The 27,314-nt window shown below is 32.8% G+C and overlaps 1 protein-coding gene across 8 annotated transcripts in view; it reads left to right on the top strand.

Annotated features, from left to right (window-relative positions):
* Positions 1-328: 328 nt before the first annotated feature.
* Positions 329-27,314, top strand: part of LOC127727854 (F-box/WD repeat-containing protein 5-like) — a 125,061-nt gene continuing 98,075 nt past the window's right edge. For all 8 annotated transcript variants that reach the window (XR_007993867.1, XR_007993866.1, XR_007993863.1 and 5 more), the window contains exons 1-7: positions 329-520; positions 5,046-5,199; positions 5,657-5,906; positions 10,475-10,649; positions 12,641-12,780; positions 15,702-16,756; positions 25,737-25,949. Coding sequence is in view for 1 of the 8 variants with exons in the window: in XM_052234973.1 (XP_052090933.1) it covers positions 5,087-5,199; positions 5,657-5,906; positions 10,475-10,649; positions 12,641-12,780; positions 15,702-16,756; positions 25,737-25,949 (1,946 nt within the window). In the remaining 7 variants the exon portion in view is untranslated. The remainder of the gene's footprint in view (positions 521-5,045; positions 5,200-5,656; positions 5,907-10,474; positions 10,650-12,640; positions 12,781-15,701; positions 16,757-25,736; positions 25,950-27,314) is intronic.

The following is a 27,314-nucleotide window of genomic DNA, read 5'->3' on the forward strand; positions in this document are numbered from 1 at the left end:
CACTCATTCATAACTTCATACATATATGCTTGGACATATTATATTGTTAGTATAATAGATCCGGATAAATATGAGTAAGTAAGTAATTAAGTAAAACAAACATTTTAAACATATATAAGGTCTGATCAATGAGATTTTGGTCGAATAGAAAAAAACAGCATATAAAGTAACGAATACAATTTCATGATTCGGCGTGCAAATGAATAAATAATATCAAACAAGCTTTGGAATACTGTAAGGCACATGCGTCACTAACCATGAAAATAACCGGATTAGCATGACATAAAATAGCAAATCCCAATATTTTATTATCTCCCTTGATTAATGGTGGAAGTAAAATAAATCGATCAACAGACTCAAGAGTGGAAACAAAGACATAATTTACATCTCTTGCACCTATGATGTTATAGATCACCACGTTATAAAACTGTTCTATCTTTTGGATATATTGGACAGTCGATCATATATCTGAACTTCTATATTACACTTGGAACTTGACATCCAGGAGGGCCGATTCAGGGTAATGGGATAGAAAGTGAAATTATAAGCTTATGTAAACAGGTTTTGACTAGACACCCAAATGGGTAGTAATAACCCGTTTGTCATTTAATAGCCGAAATGTGATATACACGAACAGTGCTAAAAATCTAATATTTGCAAGAGCATATCAGCATAATTTTGTTTATAACTGTATAAGGTATCAACTTTTGGTTGGCATCTTTATATCAGAAAATAAACAAGTTAATAGGTTGATCCCTCTAGAAACCAAAATCTTCCGTAATCTCAAAAACCATTGGATATTCAGAAAAGCTGATAGCCTAAATTTGTTGCCTTTTACATGTTTTATGCTATGTATTTCCCCTAAAATTAGAAATAATTTATTATTTTTGCATAGTTACCATTGTTACACAAAATGCTCAAACAGGACCTTAAGGTCCTTAAGGCCGTGGGATAATAACCTTATCGAGTTTTAATAATTTTGGATATTACATTTTTTTTGTAACTTTTCATGAATGCCGAAACCATGATAACTGTATTATTATACCAAACTGAATACAAAGATATAATTATTGTTTGGCCAAATCTTGAGGCAGCCTCCATATTTTCCGGACGTCTACAAACAATTTGACGTCACTAGCTTTGTGCTGCAAATGTATAAGAGTTATTTTTCGCCACATGGATATTCTGGGAACAGTTATTTTGCCATGGGGCATATTCCCAAACAGCTATTTTGCCTACGCCATGGAAAAGGGGGTTACATGTATTCTCCTTGAAGGAATAAAAAACGTACAGTAATATCTTTATTATTTTATAAGTGGTTGCTATAGTAAAGTATAATAATATTTGTTGTAGGCATGTTATTTTCTCCTGTTCTTATGTCTTTCTGTTTCAATGCAATATTCCTGAGTCCAGTCTCAGTCAGTTAACACAAATAAAATCAAGTTGAAACTTATCCATATAATGTGTAGTTACAATGTACATGTATTCTCCTTTTTAGCTCACCTGTCCCGAAGGGCAAAGTGAGTTTTTCTCATCACTTGGTGTCCGTCATCTGTCCTCGTCCGTCGTCGTTAGCTTTTACAGAAATCTTCTCCTCTGAAACCACCTGGCCAGATTTAACCAAACTTGGCTACAATCATCATTAGGGTATCTAGTTTAAAAAATGTGTCGGATTACCCCGTCAACCAACCAAGATGGCCGCCATGGCTAAAAATAGAACATAGGGGCAAAATGTAGATTTTGGCTTATATCTCTGAAACCAAAGCATTTAGAGTAAATCTGACGTGGATAAAACTGATTATCAGGTCAAGATCTATCTGCCCTGAAATTTTCAGACAAATCTGACAACCCGTTGTTGGGTTGCTGCCCCTGAATTGTTAATTTTAAGGAAATTTTGCAGTTTTTGGTTATCTTGAATATTATTATAGATAGAGATAAACTGTTAACAGCAATAATGTACAGCAAAGTAAGATCTACAAATAAGTTGTCATGACCAAAATTGTCAGTAGACCCCTTTATGAGTTTTTGCCCTTTATAGTCAATTTTTAACAATTTTTCGTAAATTTTTGTAATCTTTTACAAAAATTTTCTTCTCTGAAACTACTGAGACAAATTTAACCATACTTGGCCATAATCATTATTAGGGTATCTTGTTTAAAAATTTGTCCCATGAACCCGCCTTCCAACCATCATGGCCGACATGGTTAAAAATAGAATATAGGGGTAAAATGCAGTTTTTGGTTTATATCTCTGAAACTAAAGCATTTAGACCAAATCTGACATGTGGCAAAAAGGTTCATCAGATTTAGATTTATCTGCCCTGAAATTTTCAGACGAATCTGACAACCCGTTGTTGGGTTGCTGCACCTGAGTTAGTAATTTTACAGAAATTTTGCAGTTTTTTGTTATTATCTTAGATATCATTATAATATCTAAAATCTAATACTATTTATTATGATTTTAACCTTATTTTACATGATTTCCAAAGCATCAGTAAATACAGGTGAGCGACACAGGCTCTTGAGAAGCTCTAGTTTCATGTTTTAATCAGATTGATATTTTGATGTTCCTTAAGCAGAACAGAGAGTAGATTTTGTCATATCTGCATATAATATTTGTCAATGCAAGCTATAGCTATTATTCATTTTACAATGGAACAGAAATATTTACTGTACTGTTTTCAATGTACCTATTTTATTGCTTTCACCATGAATGGTGATTACTTTCCATGCTAAAATTAAGGGAAAATATCAAACAATATACTCTCAGGTTGAAATATTTCTGAAAGGGAAATGTCAAAAACAATTTATTAGAGTATCTGATTATGAATACTTGACCTTATGAGCGATACGCGTATATATACTCAAGTACTCATTGCAGTGGTAGATCATGAACACTGAAAGTCTATGTTTATATTTTCTACAAGTGCCTCCAGTCTTTGCGATGTTCAATACTTCAATCATGTACAATGTATGTATTAAAAAAGATCACAATAGGTACATGTATGTACATGATGTACAAAAAATGTAAATGTATCGGGGTTGGCAAAGTATTACCTGGGTGGGAAATCCCTGTTTTCCCTTGCTGGGCAATACTCCCAGAAATGGGTAATATTGGGCAATAGGATTTTTAAGCTTATTCTTATACAAATTTGTAAAGACATGCTGTAGTTTCTTAGTATTATCTAGCTTAATATATATACATTTTAATCCATTGAGAGTCATTTTCAAAGGATTACAAATTCAAATTCAATTTCTCCCTTTTCTCCAATTATTCTATGTAGGCATGCACAGAATACAATATTGTTTTGAACATTTTTGGATACGTTGCTTATTTCCAAGCTATGTTTCAATAACCCAATTTTTTTAAGTGCAGTATTTTAGTGAATTGTAAATATAATTTTTTATGCAATCATATTGCTAAATAAACAGCCTTAGGGAACATGTCAAGATGAAAGGCTGATTATTGATATATATAAACAAATCTGTGTTATAATCTGAATAATTACACTGTACTTATTTATTAGTGATGTACATATTAGTGTGCTAAAACTTTGTAAACCTTTTTTTTAGCAATGACTCAATTAATGATAAAAAATTGTTAATTTCCTTACATATAATTAATTGTTTATTCTTGATATTAGTTATATATATATTAATAAAATTCGTAAGGGTTCCGCGGAACCCAGTGTCTTGCCTACTTTTGCTGTTAATCGCAGGCTCGACAAAAATGAGGAAAAAAATTAATAAAAATATTCCTCTCTATACAATCTTTTGATTGTAAGTAGCTTCTGTCCAAGTTTGGTAAGAATTAGGATAGTTTATGAATCTAATAAATGTTTAAAAAACTTAAAACTGCAGACTGTATGTTATGTTAACTGGAAAAAAAACTAAGTCCATTTATAAGTAAAATACGGAAAAAATGGAACAAAATTTTAACAAAATTTCCTTCTATATGCTAGTTTTAAATCATAAACAAGCTTCTGTCTAAGTTTGGTACAAATCCAGGATAGTTTAAGAAAGTTGTTAAAATTTTAAAAACTTTAACCACAGAGTGAATGTAATGTTAACTGGCAGAAAAACTAAGTCCATTTATAAGTAAAATACAGAAAAAAATGGATTTTTTTTTTACAAAATTTACTTCTGGATACTATCTTATGATCATAAACAAGCTTCTTTCCAAGTTTGGTAGAAATCCAGGATAGTTTAAGAAAGTTATTAAAATTTCAAAAACTTTAACCACAGAGTGAATGTAATGTTTCCTGGCAGAAAAACTAAGTCCATTTATAAGTAAAATACGGAAAAAGTGGATTTTTTTTTTTACAAAATTTACTTTTGAATATTATCTTATGATCATTAACAAGCTTCTGTCCCAGTTTGGTAGAAATCCAGGATAGTTTAAGAAAGTTATTAAAATTTCAAAAACTTTAACCACAGAGTGAATATTTGTGGACGACGACGCCGACGGAATGTAAGATCGCTATGTCTCGCTATTTCGACAAAAGTCGAAGGCTTGACAAAAAATTCACAAATCAAATTCTTTTACTTCATGTTAACAGTTGGACCAATTTAGACAAAATGGTAATTTACTGTTATAAATATTTAGGAATATCATCTATAAATCTTATCGAGAAAGCTCTATGTGTCTTCATGTATGTCTTAAGAGTTGAATTGCTGGATTGATACTTTTTCAGATTTACACACTTTATAACAAGAGTCTCAAACAAGCTTAAGTGAACTTATTAATTAAAATACTATGTCTTTTTTATATCTTTATGTATTGCTTTAGTAATTTACCACTGAATCCTCTAAGATTCCAGTCAGTATTTCATATAACCCAGTATTGCCCAGTAAAACCCAGTACAGTATTTTCCACTGGGCTGGGCAAGACTCATAAAACCCAGGTTTTTGGCAGCCCTGAAGTGTATTACTTTTCCCTAAGATTATGAATATTTGAAATGACTTTAATTGAGAAGAAGAATTGCATAGCTTAGCAAGAAACGATAAATTCTTTATTATTATTAATAATTATTGCTTCTCTTTCAGAAAGAAGTATTTTTTTAATGATGGACTTGCCAACATGACTAATGGATGATATGCCTATAGCCTGTATCTGGGAAAGTATTCCTGATGATATTATACTCCACATATTTTCTTTCCTCCCAGCAGCATCATTGCTACAGGCTGCTCAAGTGTGCAGGTAATTATAAGGAACAAACAAAAAAAAAGATCGAGTTGAAAAATTGACTCTATAAACAAATGTAAATTTTTTTTTATGGATACTGGTAACTGTCATTTGAACATTTTTGTTTGTATTAGATAGACTCCAGAGCCCAAATAGGGAAATTCTGGTGAAAACTTTATTAATATCTCTACTTAAGGCAACGGTTTAACAAAGATCATGTATACTTTCTTAGATTTAACAAAGATCATGTATACTTTCTTAGATTTAACAAAGATCATGTATACTTTCTTAGGTTTAACAAAGATCATGTATACTTTCTTAGGTTTAACAAAGATCATGTATACTTTCTTAGGTTTAACAAAGATCATGTATACTTTCTTAGATTTAACAAAGATCATGTATACTTTCTTAGATTTAACAAAGATCATGTATACTTTCTTAGGTTTAACAAAGATCATGTATACTTTCTTAGATGCTGGTACAGAGTAAGCAGAGATGAACTGCTGTGGAAGGATGTATTTTACAGGCATTGGAAAATTGATAAAAATATACCAATGGCACCTGGAATGTCATCTTGGTTACAGGAATATAAACGTCTTCATTACCACACCCCTGCTGTAGAGAGTGAAGTGATCAGACAACATACAGATCAAGTTTTACATGTCAGCTTCTCACACAATGGAAAGATGTTTGCTACTAGTTCAAAAGACGGGTTTATTAAGGTATTTACATTTACATCCTTTTTGATGAATATATGATATGATTAATGTTGGATACATATAGATTCTACCACTGCATCGAGTGTGATACGATATTTATCCACTCGAGACAGTTAAATTTTCAAATTTAAAACGCGAGGCTCGCCGAGCGTTTTAAATATTTAAAATTTAACTCTCGAGAGTGGATAAATATCATATTACACGAGATTTGGTGGTGGAATCTGTTTCTCTAATGATTTTCAAACAATATGTAGGCAAACTTATTCTTTCTTTTTGAATGATCGCAAAAAGATGTGTATTTTCTATGTGACGTCATCAGACATGGTCGCCTTTTTTCATGCCGTCACAATAGGAAATTCAGAGGAAAGCAAGAAAATTCGACGTCATAATCGGATTTTAACCAATGAAGAACTGAGATCAAACGAACCACACGTTGATTAAATTTTTTTTATACAATGGGTGCAGAAAGGGATAAATTGACGAAGAATTAGAGAAATGTAGTTAAACCTAAAGTGTGGATTGATATTATGATTAGCAACTCACTTGATAAGACTTGATGATCAATGGGTGATTGTGGTAGAGATGATAAACATATAAGTTATGGATGGATATTACACGTACAATGTACCAATACCATGCTTACTCTTTACATGAAAATTTCTCACAGGGGTTATTTTCATTTAATTCACAATCACATAAAATATGTGAAAATATCCCTTGAACTAAGGATTTGAATAAAGCAACAATAACGATGTAGAGAGGGATCTTATAGTTGATACCCAAATTTTACCACTGCCTGAAAGATTGGCATTGAAATCCAGAAAAAATAAAAATATCCACTTTTATACAGTATTTTTAGTTGTACATTTTATCAGTATACATGTATATATATATATATAAACATTTTTTTTCAATTAGCTAAAACATATTTCACATGGTATTTTTTCAAGCTTTTATGTAATGTAAAACTCACTGGATATCATTTTGAAGCTTTTACCATCATTGACCACTGTAGACAACATGTGCATCAATTAAATTTACACTCTTGATGTTTTATTACAATTTATCATAATTACCTCAGTATATATAGATGGTACATGTATATAATAATAAAGATAGTTCATAGTAAATATGATGATTGAATACAGATTTAAGTTTTAAGCATGAAGAATGGTATTTAAGCATTAAGAATGGTATGGGTTTTGCTCATTTTTGAAGGCTGTACAGTGACAAATAGATGCTAACTTCTACATCATTTGTTCTCTGGTTTTGAGTTGTCTCATTGGTAATCATACCCCGCACAATGTGTTAAGGGGGAAATAGAAAAAATACCGGACTTGGTCAGTGCGTCTGTCTGTCAGGTCTTGTTAGCGCTCTTATGTGTACAATTCTTGCCAGATTTTCGTCTCACCTTGACAGAGTCAAAAAGCAAGACATAGGTATGCTGTTTGCGGCGGCGGCTTCAACAATGTATTAGTTTGTGATTAGGTCTAGTTCATGGTGAACCACTAGTGGTAGGTCAATAATATTTGGTATGCAGTTGTATTAGCATTGGCACATCTCATTACCATGGAGATTATTTGGCCCCGCCCCCTCAGTCAAAGTCTATTTTTTTTGAAACTTTGCTTAGTTAACATGTATTAGTTTGTGATTAGGTCAGTTTATGGGGAACCACTAGTGGTAGGTCAATGATATTTGGTATGCAGTTGTATAAGCATTGGCATATCTCATTTCCATGGAGATTATTTGGCCCCGCCCCCTCATTCATGGTCTATTGACTTTGAAACTTTTGCTTAGTTTTCATGTATTAGTTTGTGATTAGGTCAGTTTAAGGGGAACCCTTAGTGGTAGGTCAATGATAATTGGTATGCAGTTGTATAAGCATTAGCACATCTCATTTCCATGGAGAATATTATATTTGGTCCTTACCCCTCAGTCATGGTCTACTGACTTTGAAACTTTTGCTTAGTTTACATGTATTAGCTTGTGGTTAGGTCAGTTTAAGATAAACCACTAATGTTAAGTCAATGATATTCAGCATGCAAATGTATTGGCATTTGGAAGTTTCATTTCCATGGAGATTATATAACCCCACCCCCTAATTATGGTTCATTGACTTTGAAACTTTTACATAGTTTACAAGTTAATGTTTGTGTTTAGGTTTGTTTAAAGGGAACGACTTATGAAAAGTCAATGGTATTTGGTTTGGAGTTGTATTAGCATTGGCACATCTCATTTCCATGGAGATTGTTTAGCCCTGTAAGGTACATGGTTCATTGACTTTGAATATTTGCATAACTTACATGTTAAAGTATTGCTATTTTAATTTCAACATTTGCATTATCAAAATAACAAATAGGCGAGACATATCTTTGTGTTAACAGTTTATTATAAAACTTATATCATAGGTTTATATCAACAATGTTTAGGAAATTTCGAAAATCAATATAGATCAATTATTTTCAAAAGAGTTATGCACCTTGGAAATTGCATTGTTAGAGCTCTCATGTGTACAATTTTTACCAGATTTTTATGAAACATATATTATAGGTTTATATTAGTAATGTCCATGATGTCTCGGACAATAATTTATATTTTAGCCAGATTTTTATCAAATTTATATCAAAGGTCTATATCAGCAATGTCTTGGACATTTTCGAAAATCAGTGCTGATGAAATATTTGTAAGAATTGTGCCCTTTGGAAGTATTAGTTATCTCAGAAATTGAATTGCAATTTCTCTCAAGACTTCATTCCTCTAAGCTTAAGATATTTATAAAAAGTTTTAAAGAACGAATAATAAAGAAGTTTTTTTTAAGTTATCGCCCTTGGACACATAAAATATGGGCAATGCCAGGGACTTTGGAACCCTGTTCTTTCACTTTTATACAATGTATAGAAATTTGAAGCAGGAATTTCCAACATGCTTCATGGGAAATATGCCAGGTCACTTGCATACACATTGCCTAAGACTTGAAAAAATCAACATTCAGTTCTGTAATGATTGTGCTCTATCCAGGAAGTTGCTGTCATGACCACAATTTCTGAAAGAGGGAGTCAACTCTGATATTAATATCATACACTGTAACATAGTTGATTCTTGTTGCTTCTTAGAAAAAAGGAAATTACTATTTGAAAACAGATCATTTCATTAGTCATAAAGTTTTGTGCTGAATGTCTATTCTACATGTAAGGGTATAAATGAGAGTTTGACTTATACTTTGTGGTGTTTGATTTTTTACTGGGTTTCAGGAAAAATCTTTGTTATTAAAATTGTGAAGGGTGGCTTACAGTTTCCGTGCAATAACTTATGAACCATTCAACCATTGAATTTCAAATTTTAATACATGTATGTTGTTACTTATAACAAATTTAATATGAATGATTTTCACTTTTACTGTTCAGTAGTTATAGTCCTTGATACATTGTAGATTGGAAAATGGCACTTCATGTCGTTTCTGTGCAATAACTTATATTAATTATGAACCTTTCAACCAATGCTTTTCAAAATTTAATTTTGATGTGGTGTTACTGATTTCAAAATAAAGGTCAAGTTCGAAATTGACTATTTCACTTTTACTGTTCAGGGGTTATTGTCCTTGGTAGATCAGAAAATGACACCTTCTTTAGGTTTTGTACAATAACTTATTAACCTTTCAACCAATGGTTTTCAAAGTTTAATGTGTAGTTACTTATGACAAAATGGAGGTCAACTTTAATATGTATGATTTTCACAGTAGCCTATCATGAATAATGGTCCTTGGTAGATTAAAAAATGGCTCTCTGTGTCGTTCTGTGCAATAACTTATGAACTATATCAATGCTTTTCAAATTTTGATATGTTGTTACTGATGAAAAAATGGAGGTCAAGTTTGATATTCAGATGTTGACTATTTTACTTGTACCATTTAGCATGTTTAGGACATATGATCATTGCTAGATTGGAAAATAGGCACAGAATGTGGCAGGTCAAACAAGCATGAAAACATTAGAATACAACATTTTCATTCTTACTAGCTGCCTTGTTCAACATTTGTTACCTTCAAACTATAAATAACTAGGTTTGCTGTCAATTTGAGAGCTGATTTCTTGTTAGCTTTTTTGTTTTGAAGATGTGTATATAACCTTAAACTTATTTGAAGAAAGTTCATAACTTAATAGAAGAAAGTTGAAGCACTGTGCTAGCTTTTTGAATTCATTTTTGCAATAGCTCATAAATACATTTTGCTTAATATGATGTAAGAAATAGGTATGCAAGGATTCATGCACTATTAGTACCCATTAGAATGCCAATTAAACAATATATCTGTTAGCAAACCTAAACTTTAGGACAGCATTAAAAATAATTCCAGCATTTCAATAATGTCTTAATTTTAGGTTTATATATCTCACTGGCCATGATTTGTGTATAAAAACTAAATATATTAAATATGGCTTTAATTTGTTTTTTTCCACTGTTTGTGTGGGACTATGATACTGTGTGATTGAAGTTTTTTTTTCTGTTAGTGCTCAGCGAAACTGTGTAGATGATTTTAACATGTTTTAGAATTGTGCTTTTTTTTTCCATTTTAGGTTTGGAATACAACATATCCTATATCCCTAAAGTATAAGGAGAATATGAAACGTTTTACTTGGAAGTATACACAGTTCTCACAGTTCAATGAGAGTGATACACTTCTGCTAGTTTCTGGGGTTCATTTTGGTTCCAACAGCACATCAGGAGAAATAGCTGTGTTTTCACTACAGGGTTTGGAATATTTATTATACAATTCACCTTTCAGAATCTAATGCATTTTTGGTAATATATTCAAAAGCACTAGAACACACCCGCGACATGGCGTGTCCGTGACTGAATTTAAAGTACCTACACCTTATTTTTAGTTTGGATTTTTAGTATTTGTATTGTCATCTGATAAAGTCGTGCTAATTATAAGGTGCACAGTTTTCTCTGCTTTCAAAATCTTTCTGTTTGAAGCCATAATGGTTTTCTTACTGCAACCAGAAACTACATGTGACATATACTATTGGTATCGATAGTGGATTCGACCCGGAACTTGTTAATAATTGGTAATATAAATTATGTGGAGAACAAAAGGGCCTGGAACGGTGTAATTTTAATCAACACTATTGTCCTTTATTAGTTATATATAAAGTTGAATTTTTTTATTCGTTGTTTTTTACGTCATGTTGGCTTACAAATTGGACCTCATTATTTTAGTAGTATAGATACAACAAAATGTAGTGAATGATTCAACATTCTAAACAATGGAAATTCAAGACATTAATTTCATTTTGGGGTACAAATTACCCATAGTCATTTAGATTATGAAACAGCTTATTACAGTATCTATAAAGTACAACTTAGGTTCATTTTTGATTTAAACTAAAATTGGCAAAGCAACACCTCAAATGAATTGAATTAATCTGTGTAATGTTATTTTAAATTGATAAATACCCTTTCTTAAGAACATTTCCAGAATTAGTCTTTTTTTATAGCTATGTTTTGGATAGACTTGCCAAGCTTAGGTAGCCCTGGATATGTTGAGATCTTCATAGCATATCAGTTATTAGCAAGCTACTGTATATTTCCTACACTGGTCTCAACAGCTACAACTATTTCGTATAATTTTTTTTGAATAAAAAAACATTTTATTCTCATATACAAATGTATAAACAATGCACGTTGAGTACAAATAAATATAAATTAGATGTACTTTCACTGGAAATTGTGTAGTAATATTATACTTTAATCCTGAAATGTACTTGTAGCATAATCCACATGTAAAAAATAATTACTCTCAAATTAATTCTAAAGGATGTCTTAAGGTGGTACATAACACTACAGGGAGATAACTCTGTTAAAATCAGCTGAACGTTTTAATCAGGTTCTATTGTTAAGGAAATATTAAGCTTCTCAATGATCAAAATTAGTCTTTGTCAAACTGCTATATATCCAATGAAATTTTCCAATAAAGTGTGTGGTTCAAGTTTTTTGAAATTTTTATATTTTTTTCAAAGGGTCAAAGTTAATATTTTGTCAAAATTTTATGAAAATTAAACAAGCCAAATTAATTTTAGTCAAGGTGTTTGGTACCACCTTAAACAAACTTACAGGGAGGTGTGAGTTTAGAGTTATATTGATATCTTCAGCAATTGCTGATTTTCACAATATTCAACAATCAGCAACTGATCACATGTTAGTTTTTCCAAGAAACTGTTTACTTTGTTTTGGCCCTTGGACTTATTGATATTTCAACTTACGGTTGTAAACCATTGTATCAGCATCTGTTCATCTCAATTTGTTGAAGTATGGGAGGACCTGTCTCCTAATAAGACTGTAAAATTTATGTTCTGTCTGATAAAAATATTTTAATGATTAAATATCAATTATATACCATTGGTATTTGGTATCCCTCATACATTCTATTTGCTTGTTTTGTGCACCTTGTCTCTAAAGAATATTATATATTAGGTGTGTGATACACAGCAAGTATTTTGTTTGATGAGGGCTAAAATCTGGTGGGTTTAACTTGGGTGGATAGTTATCTCGTTGGCAATCATACCACATCTCCTTATTTTTATATTGATTACTGTGAGCTATGAAACGGAACTTTGAACTAGATGACATAAGGAGCATTAATCACACACACCTCTCACATGAAATGATTTGTGCATCAACTATATATCAAGCAACACTGTAATGTTTCTGTTCCTTAATGTTTTTGTATTGTATTTTAGGTAATTTTGAACTACAAGCTCGTGTTATCAACAAACCATATGATGTATTTGGTACTTGGTATAATGATAGTCATTTAGTATCTGGAAGCCTTCATTGGACAGGACAATTACAGTCTTGTTCTGTTTTATGGCTTAATAAGGTAAGTTACATAGGGGAGATACCTATGATAGAATTGCAATCATATGTTCATCTATTGGCCAGAAAGGGCAGTTCCAATCATGTTCTTCTATTTAGTTATTAATATGGGAAATAACTATTTTCATATGATGAAGACATAATCTTTCATTCAGTTTAATTGAGGTCTGGAGCTGGCATGTCAGTAACTGCTAGTAGTCCTTTGTTAATTTATGTAACATTGTCATTTTGCTTAGTTTCTTTTGTTACCTATTCTGACATCAGACTCAGACTTCTTTTGAACTAAGTTTTACTGTGGGTATTGCTGTGTGTTTGTTTATTCTACATTGGCTAGAAGTATAGGGGAGGGTTGAGATCTCACAAAACATGTTTAACCCTGCCGCATTTTTGCGCCTGTCCCAAGTCAGGAGCCTCTGGCCTTTATTAGTCCTATATATTTTTATATGACCGCAAAATATTTTGCGGTCATATATTGGTATCACGTCGTCTGCATCAGCGTCGTCCGAAGACATTTGGTTTCTGAACATAAACTTTAGTATAAGTAAATAGAAATCTATGAAATTTAAATACAAGGTTTAAAACCACAAAAGGAAGGTTGGGATTGATTTTGAGGGTTATGGTCCCAACAGTTTAGGAATAAGGGGTAAAAAAGGAGCCCAAATAAGCATTTTTCTAGTTTCCAGACAATAACTTGTGGAAAAGTGTATGGATCTCTCTGAAATTATACCACAAGTTTCCATACCACAAAGGGATGGTTAGGATTGGCTTTGGGGGGTTATGGCTCAAACCGTTAAGAATTAGGCGCAAAAAAGGGGGGAAAAACAAGGGTTTCCTGGTTAATGGACTATTACTTAAGTATTGGTCTTTGGATCTCTATGAAATAGATATTGGACCATTAAGCATTATATAAGGGATAGCATTCGATTGATTCATGATAATTTACAGTATATAGAAGAGAACAATATTTTGGGATTTTGAATTTGAGAAAGCTTTGATTCTTTATGTTGGGACTTTTTGCTATAAGTATTACAATTTTTCATGCTATTAGTATTACAATTTTTTTCATATGCTGAATCTAACTGTGTGTTTGGTTGTTGGGCCCATTTTCTAATTGGCCCAAATTTTGGTCCTAAGGCTATAAAATTTGTTTTGTTTGATTTAATAAACATTAAATAAAATTTAAAAGATAATAATTACAAAAATGTTATATTTGAATTATCTCCCTTACATTGCTTTTAATTTATGTAAATTAAAGTTGTCAGCTAGTTCTAGTATGAATTATTTTTTAGCTGTTTCTAGAAACATCAAATACTGTGGTGGGAGTATATATAATATAATAATAGTGTATATCAAAGGGTTCAGAGGTAATAAATTTTCATATTCAGAATTGTTTATTTGTGATAAATATCATTAGTTTGGGGTTTTTTTAGCATTAGGAGTTACCTCCCTTACAATGGTTTTGTTATAAAGAAATGTTGTATTGTCTTGAGGTGATTAGCTGTCAATTAATTTTTAGAAGTTGCTATTAAATGCTGATGAAGGTATATTAATTTTAGCTATGATTATGTATATCATTTTCTATTTCAATACTTTTATGATGTATTTAAATGGGTTTTTATGGTTGCAAACTCCATTGGAAATTTGAATTGAGATTATAACCATATCTTGTATTTTAACACTTTGATTTTGTCTTTTGTTTCTGTTTTGAAATTGAATTTCATTTTCCCTACTAAAGGGGACCAAGGTAAGGACCCTAAACATGTAGCAATAGATTCGCTTATTGGTTTTATTAAAGATGGAATCTATGAAATGAGGACAATTAATTAACATTAGCAATTTTAACTGTTTAAGCAGAAAACCTGTCTAATTTGAAAACAATTTAGTCCCAAAAGTTTTGGTTATAACGTTAACAGCCTTCACTGTAATATGATTTGATGAATCTTATGACCATCTGTTTATCTATTCAATATATCTTAAATCTTTTAAACATTTACATTTTGCCAACTGATTGGTTTGGACAAAAATTACATCAGACAGTATCTATATCCAGCTAGCAATGGTGGGAGGAATATGTAACTCATTACATTTTACTTTGGCATCCAAAATTATAATTAGAAATATGCAATATTCAACTTTGCCAACACATGATATTAAAACAATACTGTTGAGTGTTGAACCATTTATTTTCATCAGATGAGGATCTAGGATTCTGAAAAGGGGGGGGCCCAGAGAGGGTCCCCAAAGTAAGTAATGTTTGGAGTTGGACATGTAAAAGGTCTAAGCATTAACCATATATGTAGCTTCATATAAAGGGGGCCCTGGCAACCTGGCCCCTCCCCTTAATCCACCTCTGTTCATGGGCACTTATATAAGTCTTAAAGGAAACTTGCATTTTGTTAAACACTGAAATTTATGGTTCAAGTATATTCACAAAATTTAGTACCCCACAGATAATAATGAATACACAGAAAATATGTATATTTTTTACATTAGTTACAGTGTAATGCAGTGATTTCTCAGTCAAATAAAACATGATAATATCACATGTGTAAGAAACCATGTAATTTCACTCCTTTGATGTCATACAACAATAGGTGTTGTCAATGACATTACATAAAAACGTATTTGGAGAACGGGTTAAAAAAATATAGTTCCTTGCATGGTCTACTTTATTTACATTAAAAGACAATGTAATGAAAAGAATAACTTATCCAAGAATTTAAACATCCAAAAATTTTAACCTGTGACTGAACAACCTAGATAAGTCACTCTTGCTATATACTAATTCATGAATAAATGTGTTGTTCAGTCACTTTTTGAATATTTTTGAATATTTGAATTCTTGTATTAATTCTTCTAAAATATTTACTCTAGAATAATGTTTTACAGTATCAAAATTCTGTAGATAACTTGCATTTATTTCAGGCTTTTCAAGACACAGAAAATGAACATGAATCAGTGGTGATGAGATTATATAAACTGAAAAATATTAATGCTAGTTCAGTTCGGACTGTTATGGTTGCTAGCTGTCGAGAGGTCATGGAAACAGATGACAAAGAAGAGACTGGAAAAGGGAGCAAACGTGTACAGGATAAAACTGAAAGAGACAATAATGAGAGCTCTTCCAAAATTGCTAAGAAAAATAAAGAGAAATTTCTAGGAACTATTGAGTATAAACAAGAATATCGTGATGCTGAGAAAAGTCATAAGAAATTTCCTCAAAAGTCTGAAAACAGTAAAATGTCAAATCAGTGTAGTAGTAATCACAGTTCTTTTTCAGAAGATGATTTGATTAGACAGCTAAGTGACAATGAAATGCCTAATTTGAATAATCAAAATCCGATAAGAGGCACTGAGGATAAAGATATCTCTATGCCGGATGTAGATAAACTAGTTGAAAAAACAACTAAATGTGTCTCTTTGTCTTCAGAAACAATAGATACTTCCATTAGTGGTAATTCAGTTAATCCTACCAATGGTTCGATCCTTGATACATCTAACAGAAACAACTCCGCTCAGAATTCCAGTTCTAGTCAGTGTGCCTGTGGGAGTTCATGTTCCTGCCATGGTGGCATGTACTTAGATGGAGCCACATTTGGTTCACCTATCCAGTCACATTTCTTTAGGAGTAATGACCACAGGGTGGCATTGGATGATTGGAATCCTACGTCTTCTCTTCATATGGGAGATACAAGCATAACTTACCCAAACTTTATAACTGCTGACTCTTCTAGTCCACAGAAAGGGAACATTTTAGATAAATTCTTAATATTTACACAGGGTTCTAAGACATACACACCACATCAGATTGGAATTAAGAGAATTAAGCCATTGGAAAAGATATTGGGAGATGAAAGACCACTTTTACCAGATATTGAATTCAATTCTCCTGCATTGGAATCTATAGCATATGATAAACTTGATAAAGTTATAGACATGCATGGTCATATCATAGGATTAGCCTTATCTCCTGATCATAGGTAAATATACAATTCTACCTGAAAACCTTGTGACTGATGTCAAAAGAAATCTTTATCTCCTGATCATATGTGAATATAAAATTCTACCTGAAAACCTTGACAAAACACATGACTAATTTGAACAAAACATATTTGTTAACCAGGCTGTATTGCAAACAAGTTTCTAAAAAAAAGTCCCTGGAGTGTCAATTTTAGAGAAATAAGGTCATAGAAGCTTGTATTATTTCATGCCCAAAAAAAGAAAAAAGATAAAATAAAATAAATAAACAACTCTGACATGAAAAGCAACTTTTTAAAAGACTCATTGGTCTGCAAATCATTTTATGTTTATTTCTCTCTCTGGATATATATATATATATATATATATATATATATAGAAGTCTATAAAAAGGACCAACCAGCAAATTTACTATGTACCGGATCGTCTAGAATAGACGATACTGTGCAGATAAGGAAACAAATTATATAAGTCTAGAGATTTGCACAATGATACTAATATAAGATGGTATTATACGAAGATGTTGTTAATAAATCGTGTTGACAAATATTTCGGCTTAACAAATAGCCTTCTTTGGTGTCAATTATTTTAACAATACTGATAATATGTATAAAAATAGCTCAATAATACAGGTAAGTTTTGGTCTATTGATTTAATCCAAAATCCTGAACATCATAATATAAAACAAAACTCAATACTCAAATATACGTGACTGTGTATATTTACAACCCAAAATGAGTAAAAAATAAAACTTAGTATTTTTTATTGATGCCGTTTGGATGATGTACATTTAGTTCCTTTATCCAAAAGCTTTCCCGAACCTGTCGCTGGGCATCACTCCAGTGAATGTTCTGTTCAATCACTAGGATCTTCATGCGGTTAAAGTCATCAAGTGTGTGACCAGATTGTCTGAAATGCTGAGAAACTGGGAGAAGTGGCTTCTTAGAGATATCACTCCTATGGCCATTGAGGCGTTTGTGGAAAGGCTGCTTTGACTCACCAACATATTGGAGGCCACAAACCGAACATTCTAGAATGTAAATAACATTCATACTTTTGCAGTTAACATTGCAAAATATCTTATAGTTATTTTCGGTTGCCTTACTGTGAAAAGTTGATGAGTGATGCATCTGTAGGCAGCATTTGCAGCGTTTTTCATCACACGAACGACATTCTCCAGAAGTACTTCTGTTATCAGACACTTCAGCCCGCACCAGCAGGTTACGCAGACTATTGGGTTGCCTAAAAGCTATCATGGGAGGCTCGGGAAAAATCTTGGATAGTTTGGAATTCTTTTCAACTGTTTTCCAATGCTCACGAATGACACCGAAGCTGTTTTTGAGAGATGGGTGGTAAGTAAGAACACATGGAGTCCTTTTATTTTTCTTTTTATATTTGTATTCTAACAGTTTACTCCTTGGAATAGTTTCCGCTTTTTGAAAGCCTTTTTGGATAGTTTTGTGTTTGTAGCCCCTTCTCTTCAAGCGGGTTTCGAGTTGACGTAGTTGTTTTTTAGTTGTTTCTGAGTTGGAACATATTCGCTTGACTCTGAGTGCCTGACTGTACGGGATGCTCTTAGTACAATGAGCAGGATGGCAACTTTTAGGGGACAGATATTGGTGAGTGTCAGTAGGCTTAGAATATAGATCAGTGGATATGATGCCATCTGTGAGCGAGCTGGAGGTATCGAGGAAGGTGATTTTGGATTTAGATTTCTCATGAGTAAATTTGATACTTGGATGTATGTTGTTGGCATGAGTGATGAATGTATCTAAATCCTCGTCACTTTTATTCCATTTCATATCCACATCATCTATAAATCTAAACCAGGAAAGCGGTTTTTCGGTGGAAGATTCAAGGAGTTGTTTTTCTAATTTGCCCATAAATATGTTGGCATATGATGGAGCCATTTTGGTGCCCATAGCAGTTCCATTAACTTGCAGATAATGGTCTCCATCAAAAGTGAAGTTGTTGTTTTTGAGTACCAGCGTGAGCATTTTGACCAGGCATTCAGTAGGTGGATATTTCACTGGTCGGGAATTCCAAACTTCTTTACATGCATCAATGCCATCTGCATGTGGAATATTCGTGTAGAGGGAGGTGACGTCCATAGAGACAAGTGTCGTGTCGGAGGGGAGTGGATTTAAGGCCTGCAATTTTCTAAGATAATCGGTAGTATCTTTGATGTGAGATGGTAAGTCCTCAACATGTTGACGAAGATGGAAGTCAACGAATTCCGATATTTTTTCCGTCGGATGACCGTTCGCTGAAACTATAGGTCTTCCTGGGTTATTGGCCTTATGAATTTTAGGTAAAAGATAAAATCTGCCCGGTTTTGGATTTTCTGGTTTCAAATATTCTAGAGTCTTTTCATCGATGAAACCATCGTTGTGCATTTCTACCAAACTATCAGTTATTTCTCTGCTAAAAGATGTTGTAGGATCAGAGTCTAGTTTTTGGTAGAACCTTGCATCGCCAAGTTGTCGTTCAGCCTCTTGAATATAGGCAGATTTATCCATGACAACCACTGCACTGCCTTTGTCTGCAGGTTTAATGACGATATTGTCGTTAGATCGTAAGTTTTTCAGTGCAGTTCGTTCTTCATTGGTAAGATTGTCAAAAGGTTTATTGTTATTTCTAGTATTTCTAATAATGTCCGACTTAAAATTGTCAATAAATGATTCCAAGGTGGCATTTTTGCTCGGTTTAGGGATCCAAGTACTCTTTTTTATAAATTTGTAGTTGTTTTCGTCTTCTGAAATTTCTGAGTCGCTATCCGAGCATCTGTTGTTGTTCTCCTTCGACGCGAAATATTCCTTAATGCGTAGACTTCTGGCAAAATTGTCAAGGTCTTCCGACAATTTAGTTTCATTGACAGGGGCAGGTAAAGGACAGAAATTTAAGCCTCTCGAGAGAAGAGATGTTTCAGCTTCCGTTAACTGGTGTTTGGAAAGATTGACCACAATGTTGGAGGGCGAATCAGTCTCTAGTGACCTACGTTTAAAGCGCCTTACTCGTTTTCTCTTTTTTTCAGATGGTAAAGAAGGATTGATATGTTCTATGCCATCCCTACGGAATTTTCTTTTCTGCCTTTCACTCAAATTTTGAGATTGTATGGTTGTTATGTCTTTAAGGCGAGCACTGATAGCATCACAATTGTCAGATGTGAGATCTTTTTTGCAGCTATTTGAAACACTACAAAAGTCTAAAAGTCTGAAAAGACCAGTTTTTGTCTTAATTTGCATGAACTTTTACTCGACATTCTCCAAAAGTATGACTTGTGTCTTAATTTTTCTTGACAAATTCTCATTTATATTAAATTTGTATGAAATTTACTCGACATATTCTCGACATTCTGAATATGGTCTTAAAATTTCTTGACAAATTCTTGACATTTGAATACTGTCTTGAAATTTCTCGACATATTCTCGACATTCTTATTTTTTCTCAGTATGGCTTGACATATTCTGAACATTTTGAATTGTGTCTTAAATTTACTTGACAGTTCTGAGTTTTACAAATCATGACCAATATTCATGATATAACTTTAATCTTTATTTCTCTTTATATGATATACTGTTGTTTCAAGTTACACTTCTTTACAACAAAAATAAAAGTTGGGCATGTAAAATAATTGAAAATTTGGGTATATAAATATTTTTACAAATGCAAATATGGCTATGAAATCTAAAGTATAAAATAATTCAAATTTGGGTGTGTTGATATAAAACAATTTCAATGTGGGTTTTTAAATAATTACAAATTTTGATTCCTAAATCTTATAAATTAAATGATTCAAACCAATCATACTGTAGACATATTTCATTCTACATTCATAATATTCAATGTTGATATGGTAAATAATTATTATACCAAAATGTGGTTTATATAAATAGCAAATTATGATGATATACAAATCATTCATTTAACAGAAGAAAAATTTGTGTAATGTCATCTGTTGGAATATATTAAGTATTACACATGGACAGGATGTTCCCCATAAAATTAAGGTATTCCACACCCCAGAGTACACACAACTGTCAAATAGATGTTATTGCTTTACCTGTAATCAGCCATACAACTTATCAGTTGACCGACCATGCCACTACAATTTAAAAAGTTTGTTGATAGATGAAAATGAAAATCATCATTTTGATGGAAAAAAATTGAATTGAAATGGATTTTCTTCATCAAAATTATGAAGTTAATTATTTTAACATAAAAACAAATTGAGTAATTCCCAAAGATTAAAAGAAAATTATTATCTACTCCAGGAATAATAAAAAAAATGTATTTTTAATGGGTCCCATCAATGATTTCTATAGAAATCATCGGTCTTATGAAATGGTTCTCAAACAGACATGCATAATATAGATCTAAACATTTTTTTCTTTTCAGGAAGGAGTTATCACAAATATTTATTTTTGATAAAAAATTATAAAATTCAACACTCAAATTTGAATAAAAAAATGTTTTTGGGTTGTTCTAAAGGTAAACTGACAGAAAGTCACAGGACAAAAAGTCACAGGACATAAAGTCACAAATTTGATAGGACAAAAAGTCACAGGACAAAAAGTCACAAATAATTTGTTGACAATTGTTTGACTATATAAGAGAAAGATCTTGAAATATTTTCTTTTTATTACATATATTCATTTTTAAGTTTAGGAAATTGTTCATAAGCCTTGATAAATGAAAATTTATCAAATTTTAATCATGCAAAGGATATATTTCTTGGCACAATGAAGCCATTTAAGTACCAAGCCACTTTGACATTTTGTTTTCAAACAATTATTTAATCATTATTGATATTTATTGAATAAATTTTAATTACAAAGTTGCTTCATATATAATAGTTCAAGAAAAAACAAAAATTTTATTTTTTAAATTAGTGTTTTCTTGTTTAAAGAAAAATAATCTCAAAACTGAACTGTGACTTTTTGTCCTGTGACTTTTTGTCCGTGACTTTTTGTCTGTGACTCTTTGTCCTGTGACTTTCTGTCCTACATTCTTGACAAACAGCATTTAGATTTTTGCCGTTCGCAAAACTGCCAGTCAAATTTGCTTTACTGAAATAGGTGTCTTGTATCTCTTTTGGACCCCACAATTCATCTTTTGGGTTTGTGTGGCTAAAAAAAGAGGGGGGCTTTCGTTTAGGTCAAAGAATTTGTTCCCATCTTGATTCAAAAACCTTATTCATTTTTTAGAACGAATGTAGGACAGAAAGTCACAGGACAAAAAGTCACAGACAAAAAGTCACGGACAAAAAGTCACAGGACAAAAACGAAAGCCCCCCCTTTTTTTTTAGCCACACAAACCCAAAAGATGAATTGTGGGGTCCAAAAGAGATACAAGACACCTATTTTAGTAAAGCAAATTTGACTGGCAGTTTTGCGACGGCAAAAATCTAAATGCTGTTTATCAATACCTCCGACTTATATTCCAAGTGAAAACAATTACTTAAATATTTAATAAAAATAAATCAAAATTAAACTACATGGGGGATTATTCAGGGTATTCCAACTTAGTTGCACCAAAAGGGTATCTTACTATACCAAATTAGTCCTTGATTCTTCAAAGTTTAGTTTAGCCATAATAAAAAGGTGTATATAACAGCAATAGAATGTCATAAACAGTGCAGAATAAGTCTGTTCACATTTCAGGCGAAATTTATACTGTTGAGATAGTGTCAAGACATATTTAAGACTGTCAAGAATATGTCGAGACATATTCAGACATTATTTAGAATGTCAAGAATATGTCGAGACAGATTGAGACAAATTTAAGACAGTCAAGAATTGGTCGAGACTAATCCAGACTCTTATCAGATGATACAGGAAGTGTCTAGAAATTTTAAGACAATGTTCATACTGTCAAGACACTTGTCAAGAAAAATCAAGAACCTTATTAGACAAATTCATACTATGTCAAGAATTTTTAAAAATTATTCAGACAAATTAAGAATGTTGAGTAAAAATTCATGCAAATTCAGACAAAAACTGGTCTTTTCAGACTTTTTGACTTTTGTAGTGAAAGGATGTTAAATTCGCCAGTAAGAGTTTTCAGATATTCTTCGCAGTGAATGGGATCAAACCCTCTACCATTGTTCCAAGCGGTTAATGGTCCTCCTCAAACAACACTGCGAAGAATATCTGAAAACTCTTACTGGCGAATTTAACATCCTTTCAAATAGCTGCAAAAAAGATCTCACATCTGACAATTGTGATGCTATCAGTGCTCGCCTTAAAGACATAACAACCATACAATCTCAAAATTTGAGTGAAAGGCAGAAAAGAAAATTCCGTAGGGATGGCATAGAACATATCAATCCTTCTTTACCATCTGAAAAAAAGAGAAAACGAGTAAGGCGCTTTAAACGTAGGTCACTAGAGACTGATTCGCCCTCCAACATTGTGGTCAATCTTTCCAAACACCAGTTAACGGAAGCTGAAACATCTCTTCTCTCGAGAGGCTTAAATTTCTGTCCTTTACCTGCCCCTGTCAATGAAACTAAATTGTCGGAAGACCTTGACAATTTTGCCAGAAGTCTACGCATTAAGGAATATTTCGCGTCGAAGGAGAACAACAACAGATGCTCGGATAGCGACTCAGAAATTTCAGAAGACGAAAACAACTACAAATTTATAAAAAAGAGTACTTGGATCCCTAAACCGAGCAAAAATGCCACCTTGGAATCATTTATTGACAATTTTAAGTCGGACATTATTAGAAATACTAGAAATAACAATAAACCTTTTGACAATCTTACCAATGAAGAACGAACTGCACTGAAAAACTTACGATCTAACGACAATATCGTCATTAAACCTGCAGACAAAGGCAGTGCAGTGGTTGTCATGGATAAATCTGCCTATATTCAAGAGGCTGAACGACAACTTGGCGATGCAAGGTTCTACCAAAAACTAGACTCTGATCCTACAACATCTTTTAGCAGAGAAATAACTGATAGTTTGGTAGAAATGCACAACGATGGTTTCATCGATGAAAAGACTCTAGAATATTTGAAACCAGAAAATCCAAAACCGGGCAGATTTTATCTTTTACCTAAAATTCATAAGGCCAATAACCCAGGAAGACCTATAGTTTCAGCGAACGGTCATCCGACGGAAAAAATATCGGAATTCGTTGACTTCCATCTTCGTCAACATGTTGAGGACTTACCATCTCACATCAAAGATACTACCGATTATCTTAGAAAATTGCAGGCCTTAAATCCACTCCCCTCCGACACGACACTTGTCTCTATGGACGTCACCTCCCTCTACACGAATATTCCACATGCAGATGGCATTGATGCATGTAAAGAAGTTTGGAATTCCCGACCAGTGAAATATCCACCTACTGAATGCCTGGTCAAAATGCTCACGCTGGTACTCAAAAACAACAACTTCACTTTTGATGGAGACCATTATCTGCAAGTTAATGGAACTGCTATGGGCACCAAAATGGCTCCATCATATGCCAACATATTTATGGGCAAATTAGAAAAACAACTCCTTGAATCTTCCACCGAAAAACCGCTTTCCTGGTTTAGATTTATAGATGATGTGGATATGAAATGGAATAAAAGTGACGAGGATTTAGATACATTCATCACTCATGCCAACAACATACATCCAAGTATCAAATTTACTCATGAGAAATCTAAATCCAAAATCACCTTCCTCGATACCTCCAGCTCGCTCACAGATGGCATCATATCCACTGATCTATATTCTAAGCCTACTGACACTCACCAATATCTGTCCCCTAAAAGTTGCCATCCTGCTCATTGTACTAAGAGCATCCCGTACAGTCAGGCACTCAGAGTCAAGCGAATATGTTCCAACTCAGAAACAACTAAAAAACAACTAGGTCAACTCGAAACCCGCTTGAAGAGAAGGGGCTACAAACACAAAACTATCCAAAAAGGCTTTCAGAAAGCGGAAACTATTCCAAGGAGTAAACTGTTAGAATACAAATATAAAAAGAAAAATAAAAGGACTCCATGTGTTCTTACTTACCACCCATCTCTCAAAAACAGCTTCGGTGTCATTCGTGAGCATTGGAAAACAGTTGAAAAGAATTCCAAACTATCCAAGATTTTTCCCGAGCCTCCCATGATAGCTTTTAGGCAACCCAATAGTCTGCGTAACCTGCTGGTGCGGGCTGAAGTGTCTGATAACAGAAGTACTTCTGGAGAATGTCGTTCGTGTGATGAAAAACGCTGCAAATGCTGCCTACAGATGCATCACTCATCAACTTTTCACAGTAAGGCAACCGAAAATAACTATAAGATATTTTGCAATGTTAACTGCAAAAGTATGAATGTTATTTACATTCTAGAATGTTCGGTTTGTGGCCTCCAATATGTTGGTGAGTCAAAGCAGCCTTTCCACAAACGCCTCAATGGCCATAGGAGTGATATCTCTAAGAAGCCACTTCTCCCAGTTTCTCAGCATTTCAGACAATCTGGTCACACACTTGATGACTTTAACCGCATGAAGATCCTAGTGATTGAACAGAACATTCACTGGAGTGATGCCCAGCGACAGGTTCGGGAAAGCTTTTGGATAAAGGAACTAAATGTACATCATCCAAACGGCATCAATAAAAAATACTAAGTTTTATTTTTTACTCATTTTGGGTTGTAAATATACACAGTCACGTATATTTGAGTATTGAGTTTTGTTTTATATTATGATGTTCAGGATTTTGGATTAAATCAATAGACCAAAACTTACCTGTATTATTGAGCTATTTTTATACATATTATCAGTATTGTTAAAATAATTGACACCGAAGAAGGCTATTTGTTAAGCCGAAATATTTGTCAACACGATTTATTAACAACATCTTCGTATAATACCATCTTATATTAGTATCGTTGTGCAAATCTCTAGACTTGTATATATATATATATATATATATATATATGGCTCAGTGTGCGGCTAAGTGAACTAATTCTGATCGATATTGCAGGTACCTGTATGTGAACTGTCGACCTTGGCCAAAGGATTATGACATACAAAATCCATTAGCTCCACCACCTATTGCTCAGGAGATTGATATCCATGTGATAGACTTACTGAGATTGACAGAAGTTGGTACAATGTATAGAGCACACAAAGCTTACACTCCTAATGATGAATGTTTCTTCATTTTCCTGGATGTTAGTCAGCAGTATGTTGCCAGGTAAATTGTCCACAAAAATATTGATTCAATTAAAGACATTGCATTTCTGTTTTTTAACCATAGTGGAATGATCACCTCTGTTAGGGAAGTGGTAACATAAACCCTCTCATATTGGTGTCATCAGTTAAAATATGCTACATAGTGACAAATAAGATGCCATGTTTATTTTTGGGAAAGACTTTGTCCTTCCAAAATGCTTAAAATTCCCATTTTAAAAGGATGCTTGATACTGTAAATTCAAAAATATTTTGCTATGTTTTTATTTTTGGGAAATTTGTGACAAGATAGTTTAATAGCAAAAAATAAAAACTTACATTTAAAATTTTGGTAGCACTATTTGTACGCAGCAATTGCTTAAATCCCAATAATTAATTTCTCATTTTTGTCCATTGTTCAAAAACAGCTATAATAGATGCATACAAGCATTTCTTAACTTAAAGTTTTTTAAATGATTTTACTGAATATTTTTTTCCAGTAAACTTAATGTTATTTCTTCATATGTCCTTCAAACTGGTTAAAGCGTGCTCACTTGAATCCATAGACCAGCTTTTTAATCTATTGACATCACTTGGTGTCTGTTATTGAGATTAACCTATAAACATTTTTAAATAAAATGCTCCGCTGGGCACAGCTTGATACGACCGCAGAGGTATGTTACTCTTATTTGTTGATAATATAAACAAAAATTGATTTAAAAAAAGCGTTAATATGTAGCAATTAATAAAAATCAGAATGCCGTAGTAAAAATCATCAGGAAATTGATCTGCTTAGCCGCCCAGAGATGCTAATAAGTGAACTTGTACAAAATCATGTTTTCAGGGGAAGTGATGAATTGTCCTTGCCAAAATAACAATTAATTCTGGTATCTAACATTGCTAACATATATTGATACCACGATAATACATTGATAATACTGTCTTGTTAAATATACCTTATTGTCAAAGAATGCAGCAATAGTGTCATCATCGACGGCCAAAGAAAAAAACATGATGATAAAGCATGCAAATCCGGAAATTGACCGTCTCCGAAAATATTAAATTCTAAAATTGATTATTGTCCTTTTCGCGCCAGACGACTATTGAAAAGGCTAATTTGTACTCATAATATTACACAAACCTAAAAAAAAGAAAAACAGTTATTCCTTCCGACTTTCATCAAAATTTCCAGGAATGTTGTACTGAAGGTCTTCTACTAACAGTTCTCATTTGATTCTTATCCAATGTAAAACATGCCCACCAATGACAATTTTTATACGACTGCAAAAAAATTTTGCGGTCGTATATTGGTTTGACGTCGGCGTCATCGTCGTAGTTAAATTGTGTATAAAGAATTTTTTTATTGTCTTGAGGTGATTAGCTGTCAATT

Source organism: Mytilus californianus, unplaced genomic scaffold, assembly GCF_021869535.1.
Source record: "Mytilus californianus isolate M0D057914Y unplaced genomic scaffold, xbMytCali1.0.p SCAF_2, whole genome shotgun sequence".
Classification (NCBI taxonomy): Eukaryota; Metazoa; Mollusca; class Bivalvia; order Mytilida; family Mytilidae; genus Mytilus; species Mytilus californianus.